This window comes from Oncorhynchus gorbuscha, linkage group LG01, assembly GCF_021184085.1.
Source record: "Oncorhynchus gorbuscha isolate QuinsamMale2020 ecotype Even-year linkage group LG01, OgorEven_v1.0, whole genome shotgun sequence".
Classification (NCBI taxonomy): Eukaryota; Metazoa; Chordata; class Actinopteri; order Salmoniformes; family Salmonidae; genus Oncorhynchus; species Oncorhynchus gorbuscha.
In genome coordinates this window covers 54,588,009-54,613,038 of record NC_060173.1, presented here as the reverse complement: position 1 = coordinate 54,613,038, position 25,030 = coordinate 54,588,009, and the positions used below count along the sequence as shown (strand labels likewise).

At 39.6% G+C, this 25,030-nt stretch overlaps 2 protein-coding genes across 3 annotated transcripts; one reads left to right on the top strand and one right to left on the bottom strand.

Annotated features, from left to right (window-relative positions):
- Nucleotides 1–6,739: 6,739 nt before the first annotated feature.
- Nucleotides 6,740–16,983, top strand: kcnj11l (potassium inwardly rectifying channel subfamily J member 11, like). Of its 2 annotated transcripts, none has more exons than XM_046356781.1 (6): nt 6,740–6,879; nt 7,576–7,767; nt 8,107–8,346; nt 8,580–8,849; nt 11,161–11,368; nt 15,568–16,983. In XM_046356781.1, the coding sequence occupies exons 2-6, from the start codon at nt 7,606–7,608 to the stop codon at nt 16,017–16,019; spliced, it is 1,332 nt and encodes a 443-aa protein (XP_046212737.1). In that variant the 5' UTR covers nt 6,740–6,879; nt 7,576–7,605; the 3' UTR covers nt 16,020–16,983. The 2 variants fall into 2 exon arrangements, with proteins under 2 accessions (XP_046212737.1, XP_046212727.1); XM_046356771.1 differs by lacking the exon at nt 6,740–6,879 and adding an exon at nt 7,216–7,310.
- Nucleotides 16,905–18,772, bottom strand: LOC124040047 (CD59 glycoprotein-like). The gene is made up of 4 exons (XM_046356797.1): nt 18,691–18,772; nt 18,421–18,484; nt 17,979–18,080; nt 16,905–17,770 (listed from the first exon to the last, which is right to left on the bottom strand). The coding sequence occupies exons 2-4, from the start codon at nt 18,473–18,475 to the stop codon at nt 17,571–17,573; spliced, it is 357 nt and encodes a 118-aa protein (XP_046212753.1). The 5' UTR covers nt 18,476–18,484; nt 18,691–18,772; the 3' UTR covers nt 16,905–17,570.
- Between the last annotated feature and the right edge of the window lie 6,258 nt (nt 18,773–25,030).

Genomic DNA, 25,030 nt, shown 5'->3' with positions numbered 1-25,030 from the left:
GAGCCCAGAGACAGGATTGTGTTGAGGCACAGATCTGGGGAAGGGTAACCAAAACATTTCTGCACAATTGAAGATCCCCAAGAACACAGTGGGCTCCATCATTCTTAAATGGAATAAGTTTTTTTGGAAGAAGTCTTTTTAGGAGACAAATCAAGTTGTACACTTCCTCACAAGAACATAGAGGTGCGGACAAGCCCCTCGAAGGGTATAACCTTAGAATACACCTTGAGATATCACTGAGGTGTCACTGAGATTGCAACACCTGGAAGGGAATCTCCAGAACACTCTTCTGATGGTCAACACACATGCTGCTAATAAATAGAATCCTCCATTCAGGAGGAAAGTTATTAGAAGTCATGAACCATGATCAAACCGCGTACGACTGGTTCAGTGCTTATAGAGTACTTCCGTCGTGAGGTTAGCTCCTCCGTGGATAGCATAGCTATGAAATAGACTCCTTCATACCTATTGCCACTACAGTGGTGTAAGACACATTGACTAGTAGTAAAACCACTACAGGTCCCCTTGGCATAAGGCTTGAGGTCGGCATCGATTCTTACTGACACACAGTCATTGACATGGAAATTCTGCCCAGGTTGCAGCCTTCCAGGATACTTTGTTTTCTTGCCCTTGACATGTGCTCTTGTGCAAGCATAAACACACATGCTCAATGTAACATTTAATGAGGATTTATATTAGGATCACTTAAAGGTCTGAGCAAAATAACGGTTTTGGTAGTTGATAATAGACCCTGAAGGCTTTGACTACAGCTATATTAATCGCCAGTTTCTCCCCAGAGGTCCATAGGTCATCCTTGTAGACTGTACGAAGCTAGTGCATTACAGCTGTAGACTTATCATGTAGTTATCAACTTAGGATAGTGCCCTAAGCAACACACCGCTAATTAGGATCGCCCTAGATATACAAAATGCCATGATAGAGTCATTCAGCCAAGACTGTGGACGTATATAGAAGAGATGATTAAGGTGTAGTAACTATATTTTATATATATATATATATATATATATATATATATATTTTTTTACACTTAGGAAGTGATAAGACCACCAGTTAGTGCCACAATGCTGCTCATTTGGGGGAGGAATGTAATGATGTATTGCGTGAGTGTTGTGCATTATTAACGTCTGTCTAAGTTACTGCCTAGATCCACCAACCTGGACAACTGGATGACGGATCCAGAACGATGATCCACAACCAGGACATCCCATAGCCATTCTTGTGGGGGTCTACAGCTTGCAGAAATCCTACTAGGTTAAACCATCAGAGGGGGACTCTCATGATGATCCACAAACCAGGACACCCTGTGGTCATTCTTGTGGTGGGTTGCAACTTGCAGAATCCTTCCAAGATTGAATCCACCAGTGGGGGACTGTCGTGACTGTCCTGTGAGGCTCCCACAGAGGGGGGAGGAAGGAACTGGTGGGGGTTAACACCTCACACCCTGTTGTAAATCAAGGACAGAATACTCAGACATCCCTCTTCAAATTCGCCCAAGGAATGTGCTTAGTTTTAAAGACAGAATAACACAATACAAAATGTACAAGGGCTACTTATATGCAGGCAAAGGTGTTTGGGTGTAATCATGTTGGCCATATTGGATTCAGAATAAAATGTGTTTACACTAACAGTCTCTATAGTGTGTTTTACACACTACTGAAAATATTTCCCCTTTACACAATTCATATTTACAGGTGATTTAACCTTCACAAATGTTATTATGGAAGCCATATTGGATTTTGGATGCCAGCAAACTTGATTTGAAAAGTTTTGGAAAGTCTTTTGAACACTCATCATGAATATTCATAGTTGATATTTGCACCTATTGTATCTGATTACAGGTCTATATTTCAAATAGACATGATGATTTCCTAATGCTGTCTGTGTATCTAGGGCTGACAACTGACTACTTGCATTCCAAATTTGAGCAATATCAGATGTTGCATGTAGAGTGACCACGTCCCGGATTGTGCGGGACAGTCCCAGATTATGGCCCTTTATGCCTGCAACCAAATAATCATGTCCCGCATTTTATCAACAAATTCAAACACCACCAATTTAGAAAAAAAGGTTTATTTGTCCCTTGTTTCAGTCAGACATTCCAACCTGTCTCTTGCATTCATGTTGCACTTATGAAAACACATCATAAAGATGCGGTACTGGTGATGTTAAACACTTCTCAAATCGTTTTTGAGATCTGATATTAAGTGCAACTCAAGATGAGAAGTAAGCCAATGTCATAGGCCTGTTACCAACCAATTTTTCTCTTATCCTTTCAGGCTAAATTCCAAGCTGCACTTGGGGAGGACAGTTAGGCCTCCTGACAACGTACAAAAAGCATGGTTCTGATCAAGAGCGTCAAACTTGTGAGGCTCTCCATGCTCATTAGTTGTTCATTAAACATATTTGCTGCTACGAATTCACTCAATCCCATTTTAGAAGGCTCCCATCCTAACTGTTTGACATTCCCTGAGACCAAATAGAAATGTTGATCAAATATTCCCATATTTGGCCAAATATTCCCATATTTTCATAAAACAGGCACACATGTGGTCTCTCGTTTCTGCATCACCAAAAAATGTGCAAGGAAGGCATGAGAGCCAATTTATGCTTGATGCAAAAAATGTGGTCAGACGCCGTATGGATGTGTGACCAATTGCGGAGACTCTGGAGGCACGTGGAGGCCAAATTGAGATCCGTACCGCATCACTGTTACACCAAAAACACCACCTAATTTACAGTGGTATAAAGTACTTAAATAAAACTACTTTAAAGTACTACTTAAGTCGTTTTTTGGTGTATCTATACTTTACTATTTATATTTTTGACAACTTTTACTTTGACTCTACTACATTACTAAAGAAAATATTGTACTTTTTACTCCATACATTTTTCCTGACACCCAAAACTACTCCTTACATTTTGAGTGCTTAACAGGACAGGCAAATGGTTAAATTCACACACTTATCAAGAGAGCCTCCCGATCATCCATACTCCCTCTGATCTGGCACTCACTAAACACAAATGCGTAGTTTGTAAATCATGTGCTGGAGTGTGCCCCTGTCTATTGGTAAATCTAAAGAACTTGTGCCATCTGGTTTGCTTAATATAAGGATATGAAATGATTTATACTTTCTTTTGATACTTAAGTATATTTAAAACAAAATACTTTTAGACTTTTACTCAAGCAATACTTTACTGGGTGACTTTCACTTTTACTTGAGTCATTTTCTATTAAGGTATCTTTACTTTTACTTTTATGACAATTGGGTCATTTTTCCACCATTACTAATTTCTTATGACATTTTATGATGGTTAGCTGAATAGTCCCAAAACATGATCATGCTGCCAAAACTCAACAGCAAACAACAAAATACAGGAATTCTATATTGCTTTGTTAACACCATCTGCTCTAATTTGCTCACAAAACAGTAATGCAAAAAAAATCTAAATGCATATGCAAATGCTGCCAAATATTTGTATTAATGTAAACTACACTGTCCTGCGAATGTCCTGCAAAATCATCCTGTTGTCCCGCATTTGGATATTTTGAATGTGGTCACCCTAGTTACATGAGCTTATGTGGTCCACCCCCCCTCCCGCCAGGTCCACCCCCCCCCTCCAGCCAGATGCGTACAAAGCTCTCCCTCGCCCTCCATTTGGTAAATCCGACCACAACTCTATTCTCCTGATTCCTGCTTACAAGCAAAAATTAAAGCAGGAAGCACCCGTGACTCGGTGTATAAAAAAGTGGTCAGATGAAGCAGATGCTAAACTACAGGACTGTTTTGCTATCACAGACTGGAACATGTTCCGGGATTCTTCTGATGACATTGAGGAATACACCACATCAGTCACTGGCTTTATCAATAAGTGCATCGAGGACGTCGTCCCCACAGTGACTGTATGTACATACCCCAACCAGAAGCCATGGATTACAGGCAACATTCGCACTGAGCTAAAGGGTAGAGCTTCTTCTTTCAAGGTGCGGGACTCTAACCTGGAAGCTTACAAGAAATCCCGCTATGCCCTGTGACGAACCATCAAACAGGCAAAGCATCAATACAGGGCTAAGATTGAATCATACTTCACCGGCTCTGACGCTTGTTGGATGTGGCAGGGCTTGCAAACCATTACAGACTACAAAGGGAATCACAGCCGCGAGCTGCCCAGTGACACAAGCCTACCAGATGAGCTAAATCACTTTTATGTGACTGTGTGATCACGCTCTCCATAGCCGACGTGAGTAAGACCTTTAAACAGGGTAAACATACACAAGGCGGCAGGGCCAGATGGATTACCAGGACGTGTGCTCCGGGCATTAGCTGACCAACTGGCAGGTGTCTTCACTGGCATTTTCAACATGTCCCTGATTGAGTCTGTAATACCAACATGTTTCAAGCAGACCACCATAGTCTCTGTGCCCAAGAACACAAAGGCAACCTGCCTAAATGACTACGCACTCACGTCCGTAGCCATGAAGTGCCTTGAAAGGCTGGTAATGGCTCACATCAACACCATTATCCCAGAAACCCTAGACCCACTCCAATTTACATAGCGCCCAAACAGATCCACAGATGAGTCAATCTCTATTGCACTCCACACTGCCCTTTCCCACCTGGACAAAAGGAACACTTATGTGAGAATGCTATTCATTAACTACAGCTCAGCGTTCAACACCATAGTACCCTCAAAGCTCATCACTAAGCTAAGGAACCTGGGAATAAACACCTCCCTCTGCAAGGAGCACCGAGCACACCCCCATTCTCATTAACGGGGCTGTAGTGGAGCAGGTTGAGAGCTTCAAGTTCCTTGGTGTCCACATCACCAACAAACTAGAATAGTCCAAACACACCAAGATAGTCATGAAGAGGGCACGACAAAGCCTATTCCCCCCCAGGAAACTAAAAAGATTTGGCATGGGTCCTGAGATCCTCAAAATGTTCTACAGCTGCAACATTGAGATTCATCCTGACCAGTTGCATCACTGCCTGGTCCGGCAATTCTTTGGCATCCGACCGCAAGGCACTTGAGAGGGTAGTGCGTACGACCCAGTACACCACTGGGGCAAAGCTGCATGCCATCCAGGACCTCTACACCAGGTGGTGTCAGAGGAAGGCCCTAAAAATTGTCAAAGACCCCAGCCACTCCTGTCATAGACCGTTCTCTCTACTACCATGGCAAGCGGTACCAGAGTTTCAAGTCTAGGACAAAAAGGCTTCTCAACAGTTTTTACCCCCAAGCCATAAGACTCCTGAACAGGTAACCAAATGGTTACCCGGACTATTTGCATTGTGTGGATATTGCTGGATATTGCTCCCAAGGATGAACCAGACTTGTGGAGGTCTACAATTTATTTTCTGAAGTCTTGACCGATTTCTGTTGATTTTCCCATGATGTCAAGCAAAGAGGCACTGCATTTGAAGGTAGGCCTTGAAATACATCCACAGGTACACCTGTAATTGTCTCAAATTATGTTCATTAGCCTATCAGAAGCTTCTAAAGCCATGACATAATTTTCTGGAATTTGCCAAGCTGTTTAAAGCCACTGTCAACTTAGTGTATGCACACTTCTGACCCACTGGAAATGTGATAGAGTAAATTATAAGTTAAATAATCTGTCTGTAAACAATTATTGGAAAAATGACTTGTGTCATGCACAAAGTAGATGTCCTAAACGACTTGCAGAAACTATAGTTTGTTAAATAAGAAATTTGTCGAGTGGTTGAAAAACAAGTTTTAATGACTCCAACGTAAGTGTATGTAATCTTCTGACTTCAACTGTAAATAGAGAACAGATCAAACATTTAATGGTTGAGTGGCTAGCCATGTCCTTTTTTATCTGTTTTGCAGTGTAGTGACAGTCAATTTAGAAGTCTTTGTTAGGTGATATGTGGTAGTAGTTTCCTATTAGATCAGAGTGGTAAGCGGGTCTTAAACCTTTTCATGTCCATTTGATCTGTTTTGCCCTGTAATCACCAGAGGTGCAAGCGATATAAAACACCTAGTATTCCTTAATATGATATAATATGCAAATGTCTACAGACAGCCTGCTTGCTCTAATCCCTTGTAATTACAGTAAAATACTGTAGCAATAATTGTCTTACAGTTGAATAGTAATTTTTACTCTTTTGTACTGATTCATTGCTCTGGCATCAAGTTACAATGAATATCTCAGTATTGTATTGACACTATCCAGTGATAGTCAGAGATATATCATAAGATATATTGTTGTAATTACAATCATTTTGTAATACACTGGACATTTGATCACAGTAAAATATGTGGTACTGTAGAATTGATTATCGTAAAATGTATTACAGTAGCTGTACTGTAAAATAAATTACAGCAACTGCTGTCAGTAAATTACTGTACATTTTACAGGAAATGTTTTACAATGAAATGTACAGACTGTGTGATAAAGTTCTAGTTCCCCATAGACACAGATAGGTTCAGCAAATACTATGCCATTCCATTTAATCCCAATCTTAATCTAAAATACAAAACTGACTATTAGCAGTTAAGACACACTTTTCTATCAATGAAGTAAGTATGAAGAAAACATATTTTACAGAAAGGAAAAAGCTAAAGAAATCGCTAATTGTTTACAAAAATGTACTTGTAAATAATTGTTCATAAAATGTTGCTTTCAATTTCCTTGAATCACAATATCCAATCAATTAATTTAACCTCAACCTGCAAACTGCATTAAATGCATTGGGGTCAGTGGTCCACTCAGGTTACGTTTGACATTCTGCAACAGCGCCAGTACAATGGACTGGGGACATACGTAGCTCTAAAATCATCTGGGTTATTTTGTTCAATTTATTTTCCAAAAGACTCACTGCCACTGATATCGAGGTAAGATATGTGCTTATCATATTGTGAAACCATAGGTGTGAAACTCAGTGAATGTAATAATTACAAATGCTACATTCTCATCGTCACCACCCTGATTACAGATGTTTACGTCGGCCGCGCGAGCCAGTCACTTTCCTAAATCTTGTGCACCTGCTTCTTATACAGTGCACGCGACTAGATGACATGCGTTGTTAATATTATACACTCGCTTGGCGACTAAATTGTTCAAATTCTAGCTTTTTATATAAGCTTGCTAGTAAGCAAGTCTTTCAAAAATAGATGCTTCGTTGTTCGTTCCATTTACATTCATGGCTGAAGTGGCTAAACTAGCTAGCTGGCTAGACTAGCTAGCTGGCTAGACTAGCTAGCTAGCATAGCCTGATAAATAATATTATGGCGAATGTCGTTGAATTCTTCAGCTACCTTCAAAGGTACGCCCGCATTTGCATATCCAATGACTGCGATAAACCTATGCTAGTGTAGACTATTTTGAAACGTTATAAGCTTAAAAATGAATGACTCATGATATTATGTAATGACTACTGTATGTAATGATTTGGCATCAGGATGCTGTCTTTGCATTAATTGGCCCTAATAGATATCCATCTGGAAAAATGTTTCAGTTGATATATGATGTATTCAATTGACATATTTTGTTTTCACAGATTTTAATCAAATAAAATGTGCTCTTTTCAGTGAAATACATAATTTTCCCTCACCAGCAATATGCTGGCCAGGAAGGGCCCACTACTACCGGATGGGTTCTTTCTGACCCGACTGGCAGAGAATGCCAAGCAGCCCAACCAGTTCAAAACCAATTCCCAACGGGCCAGGTTTATAACCAAGAATGGATCCTGTAATGTGGCCCACAAGAACATTCGCGAGCAGGTCAGAAACATTTTGAAAATGTCTACTTTTCTTGGTCAAAAATCAAGTGTCTCAGAGTAGGAGTAGCTAATCTAGGATCAGGCCCCCCCGTCCATGTAATCTTATTCGTTGTGATCTAAAAGGCAAAACTGATCCTTAATGAGCACAACTATTCTGAGACGCTTGACACATATGGATCCCAGATCTTCATTCCACTACAATACGAACCATCTCTAGAATGCAGGCGGAGGAAGCTGGCAGTTGAGCATCATCTAACAAACCCTGTTTGATTTACATTTGATTAAAAGTGGTGTTGTACTTGTAATATGGATACTTATTTTCATCTCTTGGCCACCATAGGGCAGATTCCTTCAGGATGTCTTCACGACTATGGTGGACCTAAAATGGCATTACTCCCTCCTCATCTTCACCTCGGCCTTCCTCTGCTCATGGATGCTCTTTGCCATGATGTGGTGGCTCATGGCCTTTGCCCACGGTGACTTGGAACCCCGTGACCCAAACGGGGAGCCCGGGCCCGTGCCCTGTGTCACTGCCATTAACTCCTTTACCTCTGCCTTCCTCTTCTCCATCGAAGTGCAGGTAAGCATCCACTTACCAAACCTTTTGACATTGGTTTTGTAAAACATTGTTGCAGATAGTTTTGTACAAACATATCAAACTACACTTAATGGGACCGTTAGAAAAATGTGATAATTTGCCTACCCTTTTGTCTCACATGAATTAAATTGTCTTTGCTGGTGCACTGTACAATACAGTACAGTGTACACAGTATGTAGTCATTATCTGATTTTACATGTCCATCTGTCCTCCAGGTGACGATAGGTTTCGGGGGGCGAATGGTGACAGAGGAGTGTCCGCTGGCCATCATGGTGCTGATCGTCCAGAACATTCTTGGGCTGATTGTCAATGCTGTGATGCTTGGCTGTGTCTTCATGAAGACTGCTCAGGCTAACAGGCGAGCAGAGACCCTCATCTTCTCCCGGAACGCAGTGATCGCACCACGCCAAGGCCGGCCCACGTTCATGTTCCGCTTGGGTGACCTGCGGAAGAGCATGATCATCTCGGCCACTATTCAACTCCAGGTTATGCTCAGGGCCCTGTTTTTCAAAAGTTATCTGGATTTCGCCTATCGGATAGGATTAAATGGATAGAAACAGAATGAATAGAACAAAGTCCCCATTCAAGTCAATGAGTCATCCATTCTATTCATATGCATTTTATCCTATCTGATATTATGCCCAGGATATACAGTAATTGGTAGGGCTGGGAATTGCCAGGGACCTCAAGATACGATATTATCACGACACTTAGGTGCTGATATGATGTGTATTGTGATTCTCACAATTGTGCCTTCAGACTTTTTCCACATTTTGATGTGTTACAGCCTGAATTTAAAATGGATTACATTTAGATTTCTTGTCTCTGGCATACACACAATACCCCATAATGTCAAAGTGGAATTATCTTTTGAGAAATGTTTACAAATTAAGACAAAATGTAAAGCTGAAATGTCTTGAGTCAATAAGTATTCAACCTCTTTGTTATGGCAAGCCTAGATAAGTTCAGGAGTAAAAACAAGTCACATAATAAGTTGCATGATCTCTCTGTGTGCAATAATAATGTTTAACATGAGTTTTGAAAGACTACCTCATCTCTGTACCCCACACTTAAAATGATCTGTAAGGTCCCTCAGTTGAGCAGTGAATTTCAAACACAGATTCAACCACAAAGACCAGGGAGGTTTTCCAATGCCTCGCAAATAAGGGCTCCTATTTGTAGATGGGTAAAACATGAAATATCCCTTTGAGCATGGTGAAGCTATTAATTACACTTTGGACGGGATACAAAGCTTTATGTTTGGGGCACATCCAACACATCACTGAGTACCAATCTGAATATTTTCAAGCATGGTGCTGGCTGCATCATGTTATAGGTATGTATGCTTGTTATCGGCAAGGACTACAGAGTTTTTGGGATTGAAAGAAACGGAATAGAGCTAAGCACAGGCAAAATCCTAGAGGCAAACCTGGTTCAGTCTTCTTTCCAAAAGATGCTGGGAAACAAATTCACCTTTAAGCAGGACAATAACCTAAAACACAAGGCCAACTATACACTGGAGTTGCTTACCAAGATGACATTGAATGTTCCTAAATGGCCTCGTTATAGTTTTGACTTAAATTGGCATGAAAATCTATGGTAAGACTTGAAAATGGCTGTCTAGCAATGATCGACAACCAACTTGACAGAGCTTGAAGAATGTAATAAATAATAATGTGCAAATATTGTACAATCCAGGTGTGTAAAGCTCTTAAGAGACTTAACCAGATAGACTCACTGCTGTAATCACTGTCAAACAGGGGGTTGAATACTTATCTAATGAAGATATATTAGTGTTATATTTTTCATGCATTTTTGACATATGTTAGAACTTTTCTTACACTTTGACAATAGAGTATTTTGTGTAGATCATTGACAAAAAAATATAATTTTTAATCCCACTGTACCACAAATAAACGTTGCGTTTCAATACTGATATTATTGTGATTCGATGTTCCAAACATTGCTCAAAATATGTCTGAGAGAGAGCCATGAGAAAACAAGTTTTCATCAGTCATGGAAATAAGTACTGAAAACAAATTGGCTTCCTATTTAAAAAGAAGATGGAGAACAATCTTTGAAGGGAAAAAAATGTAGTTTTGGTGTAGGTATAGCCAACTAGCGCAAAAATAATACTGCGATATTGTCAAACCGATTACGATATATCGTTAAAAATAATATTTGACCCTGCTGGTAATCTATGAACGTTTAAACATCTTGAAGAACAATCTGGCCTTAAATGGCCATGTACTCTTATCTTCACCCGGCACAGCCAGAAGAGGACTGGCCACCCTTCAGAGCATGGGTCCTTTCTCGGTTTCATCCTATGTTCTGGCCTTTCTAGGGAGTTTTTCTAGTCACCATGCTTTTACATCTGCATTGCTTGCTATTTGGGGTTTTAGGCTGGGTTTCTGTATAACACTTTGTGACATATTCTGATGTAAGAAGGGCTTTATAAATACATTTGATTGATTGATTGATTCCGATATGTAACTATTATTTTTTCCCCCGATCGCTAGTAATTGGGACCATCAGCGCAAATGTGAGGTGCTAGTTTTGGGTTCAAATGCAGTATATTCACACTGTTATTACTGTGCAATAACCTCTTTAATCACAAAATGTACATTTATGGGTTATGTATGGTTATGAAAGTATTTTCAATAAGTCCTCAGTTAGATAGCTGATTATGGTTTTAACAGATGACCGATATCATGTGAAACCATTGACGGTTCTTGAGCTGTAGTGAGTGATGAGGAGCTCTCTAATATGTCCCCTCTCTCTGTATGCCGGTGGCAGGTGATCCGCCGGACGGTCACCACTGAGGGTGAGGTGATCCCTGTCTGCCAGCTGGATATCCAGGTGGAGAATCCCCTTAGGAGCAACGGCATCTTCCTGGTGTCCCCTCTCATCATTAGTCACACCATAGAACGTGGCAGCCCACTCTATGAGGTCTCCGCCCACTCCCTGGCCACAGAGGACATGGAGATCATTGTGATTCTTGAAGGTAGGATGGGAGATGATGATGTGTTGTTCATAGGGATGGAACAATTCTCCGATACGCATCGGTCCCCGGTTCAAATATTTAAGAGCTAGTGCATCGGGAGCCCAAACCGATTCAACTGCAGCATGAATCGGACAGAAAATCGTTTCAAACTTTACGAACTGCCGGTTCACTAATGTTTATTACTCAGAAAATAACCCTAATCTTTAGTGACTGAATTGATGCGTCCTCTCCTTCAGTAGCCTTTAAAAAAAACATGTTTTAACCTTTATTTTACTAGGCAAGTCAGTTAAGAACAAATTATTATTTTCAATGACGGCCTAGGAACAGTGGGTTAACTGCCTGTTCAGGGGCAGAACGACAGATTTGTTCCTTGTCAGCTCGGGGATTCGAACTTGCAACCTTAACCTTTCGGTTCCTAGTCCAACGCTCTAACCACTAGGCTACCCTGCCGCCCCAAACTATTCAGAACACAGATAGCGCAGCTGCTCGGGCCAAGGAAAGCCTATCCTTGATCTAAAATGTGTATATCTGTGCAGCACCTTTAGCATTCAATTGCATGTGAAATGGCTTTTGTAATGTCAAATCATTGTTGGGTGATGCTACCAAATGCGCTATAGAAAAATTTGTTTTACCGGCAGAGTTGTGTAGACTGGAGTGGACACAACTCCCATCTTGCTTATTGCACATCTTACCGCTGATTTGGGCTTTTCGATTGCCATGTTCACTATAACTAATTGTTTTGGTAGTTTTGTGTTAACCCATTACATTCGTGGGAATTGGCCTACAGTGCATTCAGAAGGAATTCAGACCCCTTCCATTTTTCCACATTTTGTTACGTTACAGCATAATTCTAAAATGGATTAAATTAATTATTTTCCTCATCAATATACACACAATACCCCATAATGACAAAGCAAAAACAGGTTTTGACAAAGGTTTGCTAATTTATTACAAATAAAAACAGAAATACCTTATTTACATAAGTATTCAGACCCTTTGTTATGAGACTTGAAATTGAGCTCAGGTGCATCCTGTTTCCATTGATCATCCTTGATGTTTCTACAACATGATTGTCCATAGATCTCCGAGACAGGAATGTGTCGAGGCACAGATCTGGGGAAGGGTACCCAAAAAAATGTCTGCAGCGTTGAAGGTCCCCAAAAACACAGTGGCCTCCATCATACTTAAAAGGAAGAAGTTTGGAATCACCAAGACTCTTCCCAGAGCTGGCCACCCAGCTAAACTGAGCAATCGGGGGAGAAGGGACATAGTCAGGGAGGTGACCAAGAACCCAATGGTCACTCTGACAGAGCTCCAGAGTTCCTCTGTGGAGATGGGAGAAACTTCCAGAAGGACAACCATCTCTACAGCACTCTATCAACCAGGCCTTTATGGTAGAGTGGCCAGACGGAAGCCACTCCTTGGTAAAAGGCACATGATAGCCCGCTTAGTTTGTCAAAAGGCACCTAAAGGATTCTCAGACCATGAGAACCAAGATTGAACTCATTGGCCTGAAAATGCCAAGTGTCACGTCTGGAGGAAACCAGGCACCGCTCATCACCTGGCCAATACCATCCCTACGGTGAAGCATGGTGGTAGCATCATCATTCTGTGGGTATCTTTTTCAGCGGCAGGGACTAGGATCGAGGGAAAGATGAGCATAGCAAAGTACAGAGAAATCCTTGATGAAAACCTGCTCCAGAGCGCTTAGGACCTCAGACTGGGACGAAGGTTCACCTTCCAACAGGACAACGACCCTAATCACACAGCCAAGACAACACAGAAGTGGCTTCGGGAGAAGTCTCTGAATGTTTTTGAGTGGCCCAGCTTGAACCTGATCGAACATCTATGGAGAGGCCTGAAAATAGCTATGCAGCGATGCCCCCAATCCAACCTAACAGCTTGAGAGGATCTGCAGAGAAGAATGCGAGAAACTCCCCAAGTACAGGTGTGCCAAGCTTGTAGTGTCATACCCAAAAAGACGCGAGGCTGTAATCGCTGCCAAAAGGTGCTTCAATAAAGTACTGAGTAAAGGGTCTGAATAATTATGTAAATTTAAAAAATAAAAACCGTTTTTTGTTTTGTCATGAAGAGTTATTGTGTGTAGATTTAATTTAATCAATTTTAGAATGAGACTGACGTCACAAAATGTGGAAAAAGTCAAGGGGTCTGAATACTTTCCGAATGCACTGTATATGGATAGGGCTTAATTTGAAATGTTTCTTACAGAATAAATATGAAAAGCGTATTGCAAAACCATGGTAGCAATTGAAAGGGAACAGTTTGGAGATGATGGGGAAATTATTAGATCAAAATTGAGGACACAACCTGACACAACTGAATCCAAACATTACACTGTTGATTTTATGTGGATTTTACATTTACTGTACTTTGCTGCATTCATTGATAACGAAATCAGAAAATACTCTGGAAACATTCAGTAACACGATAAGAATATTCCTGGGAAATGTGGGGTAGGTGCAACATAAGACAAACAAATGACAAGGGTTTGCGTGCGAGGACTCACTGGTGTGTCCAAGTGACCACACACTTCTCCAAAGTGTGCACGGCTCCTTAGTATTTTAATGCACTTTTATGACTGAAAGAAGATTCTTCAACTATAACCACGATTCCACAGTTGTTATGCGTGTAAAGTCATACCCTATAAAAACAAAAATATGAAAGCTGTGATGAAAACATGTAGTTTCGGTACAATTTTATAAATGCCGACAGATCATTTGTTCATTCGCCATGGTTGGGATCTTTTTGTGTCGGTAAAATTCATTATGCGAGAAATGATGGTGGAAATGCCTTTATGTGCAAATATTGATGTAATAACCATCATGACTTGGAGTCACTCGATGACATGGTGTGAGGTCCTCCCACTACGACTCTGGAAACCATGCAGTCTATTAGGCTACAGATTAAGTAAGTAGTGATGCACCAATATGACATTTTTGGTCAATACCGATATCCAATATTTTCCTTGCCAAACAAAAACCCGATACCGATAACCAATATAAAAAATTTTGGCTGCCTTTTAATCATTCTTGTACAGTTAAATAGTTAACATACATGGATGCAGCGGTCTAAGACACTGCATCTCAGTGCAAGAGGTGTCACTACAGTCCCTGGTTCTAATCCAAACTGTATCACATCCAGCCGTGATTGGGAGTCCCATAGGGCAGAGCACAATTGGCCCAGTGTCGTCCAGGCCATCATTGTAAATAAGAATGAGTTCTTAACTGACCCGCCTAGTTAAATAAAGGTTACACACACACACCACTGACCAAAAATGTATTTTGTTGGCATTTACATAAGAGCCCATTACCAGTAAAACATAATCAAATCCTATTTCTTTCACTTACTTGCTGTGCTGTTTCGTTGTTCATTTGTAAAGTCGTTTCATTCTCAACCAAGATTTCTATGGAACGTCGTTTGGGTCTTTGCGTGTCAAAAAAGATACATGTCAAATAGCACTATTTGACGTGTCAAATAATACAACATAATCTGTTTCAGTAGCTATAGTTAGCTAGCTAACTATATAGCTAGGTGTCATTATCTAAAATTATCCTAATTTATAAGACAGTTCTGATTTGATTAATGGTGGTCGCTAGCTACAGTAAGGATTAGCTACAATAGTGGACTTTGCTGTTAGCCTTCAAAATAAAAGTATGGCATAATTCTACTATTTGTATTAATTTGCACCACAGTCAATGACATACTTTTATTTTGAAGGCTAACCGCAAAGTCCACTATTGTGCCTAATCCTCATTGTGGACCTCAGAGTGAAGGAAAATCAGCCAACAAGTGCACAGCATATGTGGGAATTCCTTCAAGACTGTTGGGAAAGCATTCCAGGTGAAGCTGGTTGAGAGAATGCCAAGAGTGTGCAAATATGTCATCAAGGCAAAGGGTGGCTACTTTAAAGAATGTCAAATATAAAATATATTTGGATTTAACACTGTTTTTGGTTACTACATGATTCCATAAGTGTTATTACATAGTTTTGATGTCTTTAATTAGAATAATTAGAATTATAAACTGTATTTTTAGTCCTTTTTTGTATACTCTTTCATGTCTACAGTATCACAAACAAATAAGTTCATTTTGAATTTCATTCTAAGTAATCAACCATTTGTGGTATTCTGATTCGTCAAAAAACAAATGACTGATTTATTGTCTTTGTTGATTGACAGGTGTGGTGGAGACCACAGGTATCACCATGCAGGCGCGTACTTCCTACACCCCCGAGGAGATTCTGTGGGGCCGGCGTTTCGTTTCCATCATGACAGAGGAGGATGGCCGCTACTCAGTGGACTACTCGAAGTTCGGGAACACGGTCCCTGTGCGCATGCCCGCCCTCAGCGCCAAGGAGCTGGACCAGATACGAGGAGTGCAGGACGGGGATGTGCCTGAAGGCCAGCTACAGGGCTGGGGATTGGTCAGGGCTGGCAGGGGAGGGTTCCGAAGAGGGGGACGGACTTGTGATAGCAGCTCAGCCTCCCGGCCCTGGTATGCAGCACAGCCAGAGAAAGAGGAGCATGTGAAAGCAAAGGAGAAGAATGGGCAGAAGAAAACAGTTCAGCTGGAAGAGATTGGTCGAAAGATTGAGGTGGAATGTCTGGGAGACTTTAGTGACAGAGAATAGTAAAATTGATGTCAGAAAATAAGGTTAATGTATTGATATAATGCTCTAGTGAAATGATTACCTTTGTTTTCATTTTTATTTGTGTAAATAGTTGTGTTGACTTAGGACTTTATTCAGTCCACACCACGGAAGTTTAGTTTTACAGCTGATTGAAATCTAAAGGTAATGTTCCTGCTTTTAGCGGAGACTGCATTCATGTTAAACGTTGAATATGTTGGCTCAATCAGAAATTACCTTTACATTTATATTGCGGGATCTCAGCTTTACAGATTGAATAGAGTCCTTTGTCAACAGTATTGTCATTGTTGTTTTACCTTAACATACATGAAGTTAAATTGTAAGAAAGCACAAAGTGTAGACTCAAGTAGCTTATTATAATGGAGAGGGTTCCCAGAATCCTTTTTAGATCCCACTGCATCCCACATAATGCCACGGGATGTTTTTAATATATGTATTTATTTGTATTTATTGATAACCAATTTTTGATGTGAACATTAAATTATATTCCAAATGTTATGCAAACAACTAGTGTAATTTAATTTCGGGCACATTATTGGCTGGTCAACCATTCGCAGTGCTCCGGTGCATAGCAACTTTTGCCTACCCACATCCGTCCCGACAAACTCATAAAATAAAAAATTGAAACAATTCCAGGAAAATAAACTGTTTAAATAGTTAAAAGCTGCACTTGGCCGTACTTTCAAAAGTGTGTCTTAAATTGCAGTGTGTTGATGGAGAATCCAATACTATTGTTGTTTTTTGTTGCTAGCTGCTAGTTGAACATTGTATTAAGTAAACTTAACAGTCCATTTATGGCAGCTATAGGCTACTGTGGATAACCTCCTTGCTATTATAAACAGGGTTAGAAAGAAATGGGAAACAGTCTCTCAAGGTCATTTTATTGGTTTGGGTGAGTCTTCTACAAGTGAGAATAAAACTGATTGACAATTTTCACAACCTTTAACATGGTTTTAAATGTTATTGAAACATATTTCTTATCACATCTTAAAACAATGGGGAAATATATTTTCAGCTTAAATTTTTTCCCGTCTTGACTTGGGTGAGTATGTGCCTAGGTGGGTGAATAGACTACTAGCATATCCCATCCCATCTGTGCAGCCTATCTTCACGACTAGTCTGCGTTCCTAGTGAAATTTATTAATCATCATGGTAAAATGAGGCTGTAGTAAGTGTACATAAAGTGAGAGGAAACCCTCCTTCAGACTACAGTATGGATAGCATGTACAATGTTCCCGGTTATTAATTATTGGATGAACGAGGTTGTCTTAGCCTGATGCTTCTAAGGCGAATGGCCTAACCCAAATATGCACATAACTGTCAAGTATCAATTTACAACAACCAAAATCAATAAACATGTAGATTTCTATTTCGAGTGTTCCTCTAGGTTAGTTCACTGAAAAAAAAAGGACATTGTTCATCCACAATTTAAACAACACATTTAACGATCAACAACAGCATAAAATCATATTACTGACTGCAATCTCCAGCTCCATTGAGGGCTCTGCGTCAGCTGTGCATGGCAGTTGGAGCTCACAGTGAGGACCACCAGAAGACCAATAGTGACCCCATCAAAGCGAAAACTGACCCTCTCGTGGCAATAGTGGTACTACTATTACACAGGTTGCTGCTGCAACACCGGTACGTGAAACCGGAGACGGCAGGGAACATCTGGGAAAGTCGAGAATTGTCACAGTCTGTGTATCTGATACACTGTCGAATTGTCTTCCCACCTATAAAGAATCAAACTGTTACTCAATTACAATCAAATGCCTTAGACCTCAAATTGGAATATACAAAATGTTTCAGCCAACGTCCTACATATGGTGTAATCAGATTTAAATGTACATTTTACCCAGCTAAAAGCCTATAGCAAACTTATATTTACATGACATTTTAGTCATATAAGACACTCTTATCCAAAGTTACTTAAAAACACACCTCTTTCACTCAGAGATAAACAGGAATCTTCATAAGTGCAGTCTTGAACATTTTCGCAGCGCCCTGTGTAATCGGAGCACTTGAAGCAACGAAGTGCACAGCCTAAAAATATATATTTTTTAATGAGTAGGTTATTTGAAGTCAGAGATATTTTTCAAACATCAACTTATAAATGTAGATTGCATCACTGAGTACAATTGGCTCCGAGGCAAGAAAACATTTTCAGTGATCTTAAGAATTAACCTACAAACTGCAATTGTTTTCATGCAACATATTAAATATATCACAAACATATCATATATAACATGTCAGAAAATGAAGCTATTCTTACAATGAATGAGTTGTGTTTAGTATTCCTCATCTTTTACCAAAAGGCGTGATATAGCACTCGTCAAACCTCATACAGCAATTTAAAAGCGCACTACAGCCAAAGTGCACTTACCCAAATCGAGTATCCCAAAACAGACCACCAAGCAAAGTCCAAGGGAGCGCTTCATTTTTGCTGCCTAAATATAAGACCGTATTCTTTAGGAAAATGTCAAATCTGCATACAAACTAAATCAAACACATGAATCATCAAGCTGTATCCTTCTTGTAGCAGTCAGTATGTAAAGTCTTAACCATTCCCAGATACCCTCCAAGAATACAAAGGGAATTAAGACAAAGGTTAAATTAGGTTGCTAACTAGGATACAATCAATACTCACACCTACTCTATTGATTAGCGTTATGCCTCCTCCAAGTTCAGCATGAAATGACCGGCAGCAGTCAGGCTGATCTATCTAATATGAAGACTTCTTTGTCCAGTACAAAGGCTCTCTGTCAAACACAGCTCCTCCCCAGTCCCCAGAGGAACTGTTCAATTGTGTCTTTACTGGTTTTGGCATTCTTTCTATGGATAACATTTCAACAAAACGTGCACCCAGAATACAAATATAATTGTATGTGCATTTTATTAAATGTCATATTAAGATGTATTTTACTTTACTTACTCTAGTTTTCAGGCCAACCAATGAAAGGGTACCCTAGGTCACTGTGCTGTACCTCAACTGGAAAACAAACCGATCTGTCAAAATTAAAAAAATGTACTCCATTAGTTCAAGTACCTTGTGTTATCACAAATGTGTGTTGCTCCCTATGAACATTATCCCTCCAACAGCAATGTAGCAAAGTCTAGGGCAACAGAGTACACTGCACTATTAAGTAACTGGTCTGGAAGGTAGCCTACAAGTAACTGTCAACATTTCATATACATTTGCTGGAATATGGAGTGTTTCATATGATCAGCAACATTCTTATATACCTACAATCTTTTTAGAAATGGCAATGGTTTGTGTATTGGTGTTGCCTGCCTAAAGTTGGATAGGGAACTACCAGTCACCGGGGATGACACACTGATTATTCAGACATCTTTTCAGTACGCCCAGCTGGTGTTTACAAAAGGCATACTGTATGTCAGTGTCCATCTGTGTTCTGTATACAGATATCTATAAGTCCAATTCATGACCTCTCTATGGGTCTCGTGTGTAAGCATTTGAATGTGATTGATATCAGTTTGTGCTTTTGACAATATTGCATTGAGAACACTTTATTCCAAGGGAACTGAAGTAATTGTATTCGATTTATGCAATTAATGCAACAAATGGTTAGTCTTGCAGAACAGAATAACTCATGCAAGTAAGCCATGCCATCTGCACTCTTTCGAGACAAAGTGGACGTTATGACGACAAAATAATTGGCCCAGCCACTTATCGCTATTGATGGGCCTCAACAAAGACTACTTGATTGGCCTCTTGCTTGAAGGCATGTATACTATTCTACATGATGCTGGGTTTATGTAGGACAAGAGCATTAGTTTGTACAATGAAATCTCTATAAAAAATAAGTTATAAAATGACTTAAGAAATAAATAATTACTTCAGCTTAGTTACCGCTTGATTACAGCTTAGTTACCGCTTGATTACAGCTTAGTTACCGCTTGATTACAGCTTAGTTACCGCTTGACTATCCAGACAAAGCTTTGCTTTGAGTGTAAGTTTCTTCATGATGAACAAATAGTTAAAATACCATGGAAAATATTTTATTAAACAATTATTTGCGTCATATAGATATTCTTACAATGTCAATTACAGGGGGTCTATACATTTTCATATTTCATGTATACATGTCATATGAAAATATATGGATATATGTACACGTTATACTCATGTTCACAGACAGGTTTATGTTTCCAGTGTTAAATGCATCCAAACAGGTACCACTGAACCTTTTAGATTAATTTGTAACATTTTACATTTAAGTACCCTTTAATGGGAGTTGCACACTGTAATCAACTACTATGGTTATTAATAATGGTATAGCGGCATCATGCACCTCAAACATCTAAGAGGGCACAAAGTATGTGAGGATGGCTGGGGGAGTGGTCCATAGAGGGGCTAGGCCCCCCCCCCCGTCTGTAGATTGAAGAACTTTGACTTTTTCAAACACCGGAAACACTCTTTCTCCTGCAATCTAGAGCCATAATCATTATGTTTAAGTCTACGTAATAAATTTAAAAAAACATATCTTGGACAGTCTGTATGCATCTGACTGATGTCTTTAAAAAAAAGAAGAAATATGCTTCTCTGCAAAGATGGAAAGGAATGCAAGTCTTATTTAGTACATTTAGTAAATATTTGCTTTTCTAAAGTCTACCGACCTTGCCAGTAGGCATGCAAGCTAAGATAGTTAGACAAGCTAGCGACTCGAACTTCACTGATAGCCTGAAATGTCTTCTTGGTAGCTAGTTACGAGGTTGGGAATCTATCTGGGCTAACTAAAGCCAATTTCATGATATTGCTAGGTGGCTAGAAGTTTTACAGAGAAACAACAAAATGTATATTTTTGTATTTATTTTTCAAAAGGACAAATCTGAGAGGGCACGTGCCCCTGTGCTCACTATGGAAATGGAGGCATAATCACACTATTTAACAAAATGACTATTCCAATCTGGATGTCTTATACACTATGTTTCTGATTTAAAATGTTTATCAATGATTTATGAACTACATGTTAATTAATAATGAATTGTTTTTAAACTATACTGAACAAAAATATAAAACACAACATGCGACAATTAATGATTTTACTGAGTTCAGAAAAGGAAATCAGTGAATTAAAACCAATTCATTAGGCCCTAATCTATGGATTTCACATGACTGGGAAGGGGTGCAGCCATGGGTGGGCCTGGGAGGTCATAGGCCCACCCACTGGGGAGCCATAGGCCCACTCACTCGGGAGCCAGTCCCTGGGCTGGCGTGGTTACACGTGGTCTGCGTTTGTGAGGCAGATTGGACGTACTGCCAAATTCTTTAAAACAACGTTGGAGGTGGCTTATGATAGAGAAATTAACATTAAATTATCTGGCAGCAGCTCTGGTGGACATTCCTGCAGTCAGCATGCCAATTGCACGTTCCCTCAAAACTTGAGACATCTGTGGCATTGTGTTGTGTGACAAAACTGCACATTTCAGAGTGGCCTTTTAAGGTGTCCAGCACAAGGTACACCTGTGTAATGATCACACCGTTTCATCAGCTTCTTGATATGCCACACCTGTCAGGTGGATGGATTACCTTGGCAAAAGAGAAATGCTCACTAACAGCGATGGAAACAAATGTGTGCACAACATTTGAGAGAAATCAGCTTTTGGGCGTATGGAACATTACTGGGATATTTTATTTCAGCTCATAAAACATGGGAGCAACACTTCACATGTTGCGTTTATATTTTTGTTCATTATACGTATAAACCCTTTACAACTCCCTTAAAGGGTACCTAAATGTGAAGTGTTACCGATTAAAGGTAAATGTTTTGTATTGTTAAATTTATCCCTTTTCAAAAACAGAGTGATATAAGAGTGCAGGCATTTCAACCATTCAAAGGAATCGTTGCAATTTCCCCCCTCAAAAATATATAATACACTATTACCACAGTATAACTGATTGACTTTCATTTGGCTGCATACAACATTGTGCATACATACATTTGTTAAAGTTACATGGTGTATATTACAATATATCAAATGGTAGGATAAATGTAGATCTAGAATTTGAATTTTGGTACAAGCTCAGTTTGGAAAATCTGAAATAGATGACAGTATAAATCTAGAAGCACTAGGATCAAGAACTCATTTTTCTTGGTCTTGGCTCATGAATTAACATGCACATTTGCTGTGGACATACTCACAATCAATAACATAAAGTACACAGAAATATAAACATATAAGGTGCAAAACAATCATTTATAGAATAAGCAAAGAAAACTACATACCCCGACCTAAGCTAAGTAAAAAGATGATTGGCCAAGATAACACAAACAAAGCATTCCTCTGAATATTTGCATTGGGTTGGGAAATATTTTTGGTGCTGTGATTCCAGTTGTGAAGAAGTGATTGTTGACTAAATTTCTCTCTCAACGCCCTGTCTCGTGAATTACACAGCTGCCTATCGTTAAGAGTCCATACATGAAGTAAACAGTAATGAAAGCAAAATTGTTTTTGTGACAATTCATAGCATACCTCATTGAGGTAATAAGTCTATACATCCACCCAAAACACATACCACATATGAAGAATGCATGTTATTTAAATTGGCATGTAATAATTTGAAGATTACAATCATGGTGCATATACAGTACAACAACCATGCAAACAAGCAAGTGTGCGTACGTACCTCTTAAAATTACTACAGTAATTAATTTAAAGGTGAAATCACGACTTAAAGCAGTCTGGCTCTGACTGGTATGGTAGGCCGTCATTGTAAATAAGAATTTGTTCTTAATTATTTCGCCTGGATAAAGGTTAAATAGATTTTTGAATTTTTTTAAATATGACTTTCAGTAATTTAATTGTTGACAATTTAAAACAATATTTTGAAACCAACCAAAGGTTCAATATAATATCCAAAATGAAGTTCAAATAACTCACTTTCAATATACAAGCAAAAATAATCTTTGCCTATTAATGCATGACCACTTATTAATTTTATATAGTGAATATAAAAGTATTACATTTCGAACAGTAAATGTTAATGCATGGCCACTTATTAATTTTATATAGTGAATATAAAAGTATTACATTTCAAACAGTAAAGTCAAAAAGTCTTAGTCATGAACCAACATGAGAGAAATGATCCCATCAACCTTAGTTAACAGTTACTCATAGTTCATACAACACAGGTGCAAATTTAGTGGTTTCTAGGATTTTCAATGCATTTCACTCCACCTAAAAGATGTGAGTTTCAGATAACCGATGAAGTATACTATCTCAAAAGTGTTTTCAAAAAGCAAAGCAAAGAAAGTTGTCATGTCAACACATTCCAGTTTACAAACCCTTCTGAAATCTAAACTTTGGCATGTATGACAACTGTAGCAGCCACAAATAATAAGCAAAATGCATTTTAGCAAAACTTTCTGTCCACTACTTAATTTGGCAATGTCATTATAAATCAATTATACAATAAGATGGGGATAACTTTTCCCCCTCTAAATGGTTGTTGAATTTGGCCATAAGTCATAATACATATTGCACTCGTTGTCAATAAATTCAAGTGACATACATTGCATTCAGAAAGTATTCAGACCCGTACCCTTTTCCACATCTTGCTTTTTTGCAAATGTATTAAAAATTAAAACAGAAATACCTTATATACATAAGTATTCAGACCCTTTACTATGAGACTCGAAATTGAGCTCAGGTGCATCCTGTTTCCATTGATCATCCTTGAGATATTTCTACAACTTGATTGGCCCTGACCTGTGGTAAATTTGATTGGACATGATTTGGAAAGGCACACACACCTGTCTATATAAGGTCCCACAGTTGACAGTGCAGGTCAGAGCAAAACACAAGCCATGAGGTCGAAGGAATTGTCTGTAGAGCTACGAGACAGGATTGTGTCGAGGCACAAGGGTACCAAAACATTTCTGCAGCATTGAAGAACACAGTAGCCTCCATCATTCTTAACTGGAAGAAGTTTTGAATCACCAAGACTCTTCCTAGAGCTGGCTGCCCGGCCAAACTGAGCAATTGGAGGAGAAGGGCCTTGGTCAGGGAGGTGACCAAGAACCCGATGGTCACTCTGACAGAGCTCCAGAGTTCCGCTGTGGAGAACCTTCCAAAAGGACAACCATCTCTGCAGAACTCCACCAATCAAGCCTTTATGGTAGAGTGGCCAGAGGGAAGGCACTCCTCAGTAAAAGGAACATGACAGTCTGCTTGGAGATCGCCAAAAGGCACCTAGAGGACTCAGACCATATGAAACCAAGATTTAACTATTTGGCCTGAATGCCAAGCGTTAAGTCTGGAGGAAACGTGGCACCATCCCTACGGTGAAGCATGTGGTGGCAGCATCATGCTGTGGGGATGTTTTTCAACAGCAGGGACTGGGAGACTAGTCAGGATCGAGGGAAAGAATAACAGAGCGAAGTACAGAAAGATCCTTGACAAAAACCAGCTCCAGAGCGTTCAGGACCTCAGACTAGAGTGAAGGTTCACTTTCCAACAGGACAACGACCTTAAGCATACAGCCAAGACAACGCAGGAGTGGCTTCAGGACAAGTCTCTGAATGTCCTCGAGTGTCCCAGCCAGAGCCTGGACTTGAACCTGACCGAACATCTCTGGAGAGACCTGAAAATAGCTACGCAGCGACGCTCCCAAACCAACCGGATAAAGCTTGAAATGATCTGCAGAGAAGATCCCCAAATACAGGTGTGCCAATCTTATAGCGTCATACCCAGAAGAATCAAGGCTGTAATCGCTGGCAAAGGTGCAACAAAAGTACTAAGTAAAGGGTCTGAATACTTATGTAAATGTGATATTTCAGTTTCTTATATTTAATACATTTGCAAAAAAAAATTAAACAAAAAAACAACAGTTTTTGCTTTGTCATTATGGGTATTGTGTGTAGATTGATGAGAAAAAACAACACTGAATACTTTTCAAATACACTCTGTCTTGCATACATGATTTGGCAGAAGTATTACTAAACAAATACTTAAGAATAAATGCAAGAATA